The sequence below is a fragment of the Juglans regia genome, chromosome 10 (genome assembly GCF_001411555.2).
Source record: "Juglans regia cultivar Chandler chromosome 10, Walnut 2.0, whole genome shotgun sequence".
In the NCBI taxonomy this organism is placed as follows: Eukaryota; Viridiplantae; Streptophyta; class Magnoliopsida; order Fagales; family Juglandaceae; genus Juglans; species Juglans regia.
In genome coordinates this window covers 24,757,908-24,767,546 of record NC_049910.1, presented here as the reverse complement: position 1 = coordinate 24,767,546, position 9,639 = coordinate 24,757,908, and the positions used below count along the sequence as shown (strand labels likewise).

General features: G+C 35.7%; 1 protein-coding gene across 1 annotated transcript; it reads left to right on the top strand.

Annotated features, from left to right (window-relative positions):
- Nucleotides 1-6,258: 6,258 nt before the first annotated feature.
- Nucleotides 6,259-7,149, top strand: LOC108980165 (auxin-binding protein ABP20-like). Its single transcript, XM_018951015.2, has one exon. The coding sequence runs from the start codon at nucleotides 6,342-6,344 to the stop codon at nucleotides 6,969-6,971; it is 630 nt and encodes a 209-aa protein (XP_018806560.1). The 5' UTR covers nucleotides 6,259-6,341; the 3' UTR covers nucleotides 6,972-7,149.
- Nucleotides 7,150-9,639: the final 2,490 nt, after the last annotated feature.

Sequence of the window (9,639 nt, the reverse complement as noted above, 5' to 3'; positions counted from 1 at the left end):
GAATTATGGAGCAGCGGTGAGATGATTAGTTAAGCATAATGGATTACTCATAGAAGATTTCTGAGAAGTGGCAGATTTTATTAAGAGACTTTGTAGTATTCTGATGACGTTATATTTTGGAGTCTATAAATATATTGATGAATTGTGAGTTTTAAGTTATAGGGAGTAACTCTTCGATCCCTGCGGGACCGGGGCGTTACTTACTTTGAAGTTACTTTGTATTTATAGTAATTGTTTATAATGTTCCAAAGGATGAGTTTGAGCTTAATTTTGGCCGAAGAGAGGATCGATTAACGGTTGAGGAACTGATTTCGAATGCATTTCGGAGGTACAAAGGTCGATGCCATGCACATTATAAGAAGTTCAGTACTACAATAGAGGCGCGCCAAAATCCATTCCAAAATATTCCACCAAACGAATGTGAGAAAGTTTGTGATATGTTTGAAGATCCTGTTTATCAGGTAATATCGCTGCTGTCTTTTTTTAATAATATATTACAGATGTATTAAACATATAGGCTAATATTTTTTTCTTTTAGCAACGGAGTACTGTGAACAAAGCAAATAGATCAAATTTAAAGATAAACTATCATGCAGGTTCTCGATATTTTCGTCGTTTGTCTAACAAAATGATAAGTTATTTTAGTGCCTGTTAAATATTAACATATAATACACATTTTCTGATTTAAATTCTAATATAGATTTTCCTTTTACAGAAAGAAGAAAGTCCCGCCGCTGACTATGATTTGACCCAATTGTATGCTAAAACACATAAAAATCGTGATGGTGTTTGGGCCAGTCCTGAAGCAAAGGCAAATTATGTAAGTTTAAGTTTTTTTAATTTCATTGTCACATAATATTTTTGTTACTTATACTAACTTTAATGCTATTGTTTTTGTAGAAAAAGATGATAGCTCTTAAGGAAACTGCTGCGGATCCATCTGATGCATCATCTGTCAACGATGCTCAGATCCTTTCTCAAGTTCTTGGATCACGTTCTGGATATTTGAGGGGTTTAGGACGTTGCGTAAAACCATCCTCATCATCATCATCAACCTATTCTCGAGCCAAATCGAATGACGACAAGACTAAGGAATTGGAGGAAGTAGCACTTGAGATAGAACGATTGAGATCCGAGAAAAAAGAGCTGTTGACTCGATTAGATCAAGCAGCGGATTTGGGGGCGAGATTAGAAGAGAGGATGCAGTTGAATAACCAAAAAATGTTTGAACAATTCCAGTCAATGATGTCCCAAAACTCTATGCCACCACCATAGTCTTCAAATTTATCTTTTCTTTAATTGCATTTATAATATGAAGTTTGCACTACTTTGAACAATTAATGTTTGAATTACAATGTGTAATATTAGTATGGTATTTTTAATTAAATTGTGATCTGTATGATTAATACAGTTCGAACGGTAAATTACTATTAACACATTCGAACCAAAACAGACTCATTCGAACAAAAATAACCCATTCGAACAACAAACGATATATATGGACGTTTGAACAATAAATTATTTATTCGAACTACATTTATGTGCAAAAACCCGTTCGAACGGATATAATTTCTGAAATTAAAATTTCTGTTTGAACAGACATAAGTTTTGTTCGAACACAAGTCGTTTGAAAAATTTATTAGTTCGAACGCATAAAAACTGTTCGAACACCCAATTCATTCGAACATAATCAAATATGGATATTAGTTCGAATGAATATTTCATATTGTTCGAATGGACGGCTCCATTCGGATGGATAAATATTCCATTCGAACAATATATTGAGACGAAATCGGGTTGTCTCAAAAAATATTATCCGTTCGAACGGTTTTGACTGGATCCGCCCAATTTCGTCTCTAAAAATGATTTTTTGAGATGAAATTTGATTTTCTTCTCCAAAAACTTTTTGAGACGGTCTTTCCGAGACAAATTTGAGACGAAATTTTTTCGTCTCCAAATCTAATTTGAGACGAAAATTGTGTTTTTTGAGACAATTTTTTGTCTCAAAAAACACAATTTGTTGTAGTGCAGATCGGAGAGTTACTTCCTAACACTTAAACTCACATTTCAACAATATAAAAAAAATAGACTCCAAATTCTTAATATCATATAGAAAATTCGATTCAATCAAATTTCCTCAATATGACCAATTTTTCAAAATGCCAAGCCATCATAACACAATAAAATTTCTTAATAAAAATCGACAATACTCATAAAAAAAACTTCATATGCTTAAACCACTATACTAAAATCAACTCACTCAATTCCTCATAATCTTGATCCTCGGTTGAACCATCAAAATATCTGAAAAATATTGTAGAGATGAAGGGTGAGTTATCAACAACTCAATAAGCAAAGAGCATATACTAGCATGTAAACATGAGTATTTTTAAAGTTCGGTATGCAAAACAAGACATTTACGTTCAGAATGCAGAAACAACATATTTTCTTTCAGAATGTATAAACAAAACTTGTTACAAAATATCAGAGCGAGATTTCCAGAAAAACAAACTTGTTCCCAAAAAGAAAATCCTTTGGCATATCCAAACTGAAACATTATATTCATATCATTTCATAGCCCTACATCGGGACAAATACCATGTTTAACCCCCGTAGTAGGGTTATAAACCACCATTATACCCATGGCTGGGCCGTATACCATGTTTCACCCTCGTAGTAGGGTTATAAACCACTATTACACCTGTGGCTAGGCCGTATTCCATGTTTCACCCCTGTGGTAGGGTTATAAACCACCATTATACCCGTGGTTGGGCCGTATACCATGTTTCACCCCGTGGTAGGGTTATAAACCACCATTATACCTGTGGCTGGGCCTTAACAGAAAACAGAATAGATATCGTCGGAATCAGATCACAATCAGATACAGAATCAGAACTTCATGCCAAGGTTTTCGGATGACACATCATATCAAAACAAAATACTGAATAGTTTCAGATCATTTCACATGTTTGAAATAAACAGAATCCAAAACATCTTCATTTATTCATAGCAAAAAATTTTAGATTTTTATATTTGCTCTGTTTGTATAGTTCAGAAACAGAATGCACAAAATTAGCTCATGTCTACACCAGTCATGACAGAAAATACGTTCTCTTATATAGAATTTATGCATATGCAAAACAAACATCTAAGGTCGTTTTCAGATTTTTTTTCAAAAACAAATATGCATATTTTCAAAGTCAACCTCATTTCATTTCTTTTATGCAAAACTAGTATATGAACCCCGCTTACCTGGACTTCTTAACTTTTCAGAAGTTTTCCTCAATAATGCCGAAAAAAAATTACTTGTCACCTATAAAAAAAATAATCATGTAACCCTCTACAAATTTTCAATGGAACATGTATTTCGATATGTAAACCTGAGATGTTTGAAATATCCTATTTTAATTCCTCAAAACCTAAACTTCTCATAACTCTAAAATCTCATCACTTCCCAAAATTCATCAATATCCATTTAACTTCTTCGACTAAAACATTAAATTCTAACTTATTTATTAATGAGGTCCAACTATACAGTATAAAAATTGGATATCAAAATCTATTAAAGTAGATAAAGCATAAAATATCATTTAATTAAAATAGACTTAATTAGTTTTAAAGTATTTAAATAAAATTAAAATCTTATTATTTTCATCTGAAATTGATTGTAAAATATTTAAACTAATTTTTTTTAAAACATAAATATTTTCTATATATATTCTTATACCTCAAATAAAACTATGCAAGCAAGTTTTTAAAAGCAAACTTATGCCCACTGAACTATCCTGATATGGGGGCATTTTGGGAAATAAAGTCAAAATTATGTGCTATTTTGGAAAACGAACACAAAAAGGATAGAAACACTGAGACCAAACACATGCAACAGAGACGTACTCACTGAGAGTGGAGGAGCAGCTGAATGACTGGGAGGTGGTAGAGATTACATTGGTGAGGTGGCGGTTGAACACTGAGAGAGAGAGAGAGAGAGAGAGAGCGATGAGAGAGAGAGAGAGAGATCAACCGTGAGGGAGAGAGGAACAAAGAGAAAAAAAAAAAAGAGATGAAGCACGGTGAGGACAAAATCATACGGGAGGAAGGTCGTGGGTACGTTGTGAACTTACCTAGAGCGAGCGGTGGCTAGGGTGGCTGAGATGTCCGGTCGGCACTATCTGTAAAGCCCAGTATGAGGAAAAGGTTCATACGGCAGAGTCGGTTTGGCACACTATTAAATTATGGCTTCATCGCATCATGGACCAGGTTATGAAAGTGCTTTCTGTTTATACCCAGGATCGTGATATCCTGAATAGACTGGATATCTCGGTCTTGTCTCCTAAGCCTAAGAGAGTTCGGGTGGTTAGATGGCATCGGCCTCAACAGGGCTGGGTCAAACTCAATACTGATGGTAGCAGTTTCAAAAATCCTGGCGCTTCTGGTGCTGGTGGTGTTATTCGAGATGATAATGGTAGGTTACTTTTAGCTTACTCTGTTCCCTTCGGCCTGGGTACAAACAATTTTGCAGAAATCAGTAGCTTACTGGATGGCGTTTGAAGGTGTCACGCTCTCGGGTTTTATCATGTTCAAATAGAGACTGATTCTCAGTTGGTGGTTAATTGGATTACTAAGAACAATTGTCCTATCTGGTATTTAGAAGATTTCTGGGATAATTTACATAAATATCTTAATAGCCTGGAGTATACTGTGAATCATATTTATCATGAAGGAAATACTGTGGCTGATTTTCTAACTAAGCGTGGGGTAGAGGGCTTGAAATCCTACTGGTCTAAAAATCATACTTTGCCTAGCCCGTTGAAGAGCTTTCTCCGCATGGACAGACTGGGTATGCCCTACCTGAGGGTCTCGTAAGGTTTTTTGCCTGGTAAGTTTCAATTGATTTGTTTGTCCTTTCTTGTGTGCTTGTTTTCTTGCAGGGTACCATATATTTGGTTGTTATGATTTAGGTTAAGTGTCTTTCATTTAGCCATGTACTTTTTTTTTATATAAAAAAAAGAGGAGGGCGGAACCTGCATATACCTTTATTATCCCTCACTTATGGCGGAGGAAAACCTTCTAACAAAAACAACCAATCCTACCAACAAAGAAATAAAACTATCCCCCCCAAATATACTATAAATTTTCAGAAATTATTACAAATATAAGCTGTGCCCATTTTGTCCAATCTATGCAATCCTCTAGTCACCTGAGAAAGTTGAGAAGTGTCCCTGAAAACTTTATTATCTCCCATTGCACCCTTCCTGGCCAAGGAGTCCGCCACTTGATTCCCTTCCCTGAAAAAATGCCTAATAGTGAAATCAAAACCTTCCAATAATACCCTTAGTTGATCCCAAAAATTCCAAAGATACCACACTGTACAATTATTAGCCAAAACCCAAGACACTACAGCAACCGTATCACTTTCAACATCAATAGCAGAATAACCAAACTGCTGGACCTGGATTGCCAAAGCTACTACCATCCAGATTTAATTTCATACGACCAGGCCAAGGCTTCAACCAACGCACAACTTGAATTTTAAGATGCTTTTGAGACAATCGGAATCTCTAAATTTTTCAAGACCTGAGCATCTGTATCTGTTAAATTTTGGACTTCCGTCATTTTAGTTGCAATAGATCTCACCCAGTGTTTCATATCTCCCCTCCATCCGAGCTGCACACCTACATTGCCAAAGGCTTCAACCCAATGTTTGATGTCTGGGTTCTGTATTTCATAGATTATTGTATCTCTCAGGTGTCGGGTTTGTAACCACGGTTTACCTCTACCACAAGTGAGAGCAATCAATAAAATTGGGATACCGTCCTCTTTATAAAAAAAAAAAGAACCTTGACAGACTGTAAGGACACCTCCTTAACTCTTACGCTAATGATGGTAATAATTGGATCAATACACGACAACAGATGATTTAATTTTCTTGATTATTTCTTGTGGCTGGTCCAAACATAGCCTGCTATTGATGATCAGAAACTGGAATTGTGTAGCCAGCCAGAAAAAGCTAGTCTTGATGAGTACTGATCTAGTTAAAAATCCAGAAAGCATGAATGACTCCTCTTGTAATGGGAGATATGATCCGGGGGGTTTTCTCCCTTTAATTTCCTACTTTCAACACAAAAATAGACTTCTTGTTCTTATCCTAGAAAATACCAAATCGGACATACATCACAGCTATATATATCCGTCGGTTCTTGATTTTGCACGTGATGTACTACTGCGTGGGGGCATCCAAACCAAAAGGCCACTTGCTACGGCTTGAAATCCAAGTTCTATATAAATGTTACTAGATTACTGTCAAAGAAACACAGAAACACACACCTAAAATAGCCGCCAGGATGATATCTCCAGTTATCTTCATCTTTTCTCTCCTCCTTTCCAGCTCCCAGGCTGCTGTGCAAGACTTCTGTGTAGCTGACTTCGAATTTCCTGAAAGCCCTGCAGGCTACGCATGCAAGAAGCCTGCAGCTGTCACGGTGAATGATTTTGTTTTCTCTGGCCTAGGCATTCCAGGCAACACCTCCAATCTAATCAAAGCTGGGGTGATCACTGCATTTGCCTCGGACTTTCCTGGTGTAAACGGCCTAGGAATTTCTATGGCTCGTGCGGACATTGCGGTTGGGGGAGTTATCCCATTTCACACACATCCTGGTGCTTCAGAAGTCCTACTTGTTGTGGAAGGAACAGTATTTGCAGGGTTAGTTTCCTCAACTAATGAAGTTTACACACAGACTCTTCAAAAGGGTGATATTATGGTTTTCCCTCAAGGATTACTGCACTTCTCACTGAATGCTGGAAATTCTACGGCTGTTGAATTTGTTAGCTTCAGCAGTGCAACCCCAGGTCTCCAGTTTGTGCCCTTCGCTTTGTTTGGAAACGACTTACCCACTGACATCATAGCGGCAACTACATTCCTTGACGAAGCTGAGATTATGAAGCTTAAAGCCATTCTTGGTGGCACTGGCTAAGGTCTTTGAATCAGTCTAATAATTAGAAAAAGAGAGTACCGTTGTGAGTTGTTTTTGTTTTGTTTTGTTTTTAAGAACTTTGATTGTATGCTTGATGAGGGCAATAATATTTCTGTTGAAGGCAAATGCCAATTTCAAGATGAATAAATGTGGAAGCTAGCGAGGTTTGGTTTGTCTATTCCAGACGGGAACCTACGATTTCCAATTGATCAAAAAATAAGGATAAACACATGAAATTTATCAAATTAACATGATCATGCATTGAGACAGGCGGCGGCCTGGATTGGCATGTTTTTATGGAAAAGAACTGCCAGGCCAGTACTCATCCTCAGTATTTTGAACAATAATGAATTATTAACACATACGAGCGAGGATTTGATTTTAAAATCATTCACCATCAATATAATTATGATAAGTACAACCTTATCATCTATATACAATATTGTTCGGTCCAAATTTTTTGACGGGTCAAGGGACAAAAACTGATAAATATTCCCTTCCTCATTCCATTTCGATATCAGACCAAGATATATTTCGAGCGTCTCTAGATCAAGTACTTTAACAGAGATCGACAAAAGCCTATCACTACCGTAAGTTCATTACATTACAAGTAGAACCATAACACGTTACAACTATGTTTTGCTACTACTTTACAACTCTACGTAAAATGATTGAATGTAATTTTGTATTATTTTTTAAATTTATTTTTAATGGACTATCATAATTGTATCGGTTGATTGAAAATGTGTTGTCTAATAGTTGTAAAAAAAATTGTAAGTATATTCTTATTCTTCTCATAAGTTGACCTCCACAATGACCTATTGCGCCGCAATAGGCCATTTCTCTTGCTGCTACTGCTGCAATATGATCAGCACAACCCCCATTGTAGATCCTGAAGTATCAAAAAATAAAGTCCTTGCCAAATCATCTGTAGAATACAATTTTAAGAGAACATGAAGTTGATCATTTAAAGAAATAACTGAAGACATGAAGGAATCCAGTTATTATCAATATGAGAGGGGAAAACATCGCAAATTGCATCTAAACCTTTGAATCTTGTTATAACGCCCTGGTTCTACACGGGTCGGAGAGTTACTTCCTATCACTTAAACTCATATTTCAACAATATAAATATAGATTCCAAATTCTCAATATCATACAGAAATTTTGATTCAAACTAATTTTCTTAATATAACAAATTTTCCAAAATGCCAAGTCATCATAACACAATAAAATTTATTAATAAAAATCACCAATACTCATAAAAACTTTCTATGCTTAATACACTATATTTAAATCATCTCACTCAATGTCTCATAATCTTGATCCTCAGCTGAACCATAAAAATATCTGAAAAGTATTGTAGAGATAAGGGGTGAGTTATCAACAACTCAGTAAGTAGAGAACATATACTAGAATGTAAACATGAGCATTTATAAAGTTTGGTACGCAGAACAAAACATTTACGTTCAAAATGCAGAAACAACATATTTACTTTCAGAATGCATAAACAATGCTTGGTACAAAATATCAAAGCAAAGTTTTCAGAAAAACAAACTTGTTCCCAAAAAAAAAATCTTTCGGCATATCCAAACTGAAGCATTATATTCATATCATCTCATAGCATCACATTGAGACAAATACCATGTTTCACTCCTGTGGTAGGGTTATAAACTATCATTATACCCATGGTTGGGCCGTATACCATGTTTCACCCCCTTGGTAGGGCTATAAACTACCATTATACCCGTGGTTGGACCGTATACTATGTTTCACCCCGTGATAGGGTTATAAACCACCATTATATCTGTGACTGGGTCGTATACCATGTTTCACCCCCGTGGTAGGTTTATAAACCACCATTATACTCGTGGTTGGGCCGTATACCATGTTGCACCCCATGATAGGGTTATAAACCACCATTATACCCGTGGCTGGGTCCGTATACCATGTTTCACCCCCGTGGTAGGTTTATAAACCACCATTATACTCGTGGTTGGGTTGTATACCATGTTTCACCCCTGTGGTAGGGTTATAAACCACCATTATACCCCTGGCAAGGCCTTAACAAAAACAGAACAAAACATCACCAGAATCAGATCACATTCAGATACAAAATCAGACCTTCATGCCAAGGTTTTCAGATGACACATCATATCAAAACAAAATACTGAATAACTTCAAATCATTTCATATGTTCGAAATAAACAGAATCAAAACATCTTAATTTATTCATAGCAAGATCTTTTAGATTTTCATATTCGCTCTTTTTGCATAGTTCAGAAACAGAATGTACAAAATTAGCTTATGTCTTCACCATTCATGGCAGAAAATACTTTCTCTTATATAGAATTTATGCATATGCAGAACAAACATCTGAGGTCATTTTCAGATTTCTTTTAAAAAACAAACATGCATATTTTCAAAGTCAACCTTATTTCATTTCTTTTGTGCAAAACTAGTATATGAACCCTGCTTACCTAGACTTCTTAGCCTTTTGAAAATTTCCTCAATAATGTCGAACAAATATTAATCGTCACCTATAAAAAAAATAACATAATTCCCGTAAATTTGAAATCAAACATGTATTTCAATATTTAAGCCTAAGATGCTAAAATAACTTATTTTTATTCCTCAAAAACCTAAAATCCCAATCCCTACAAATATC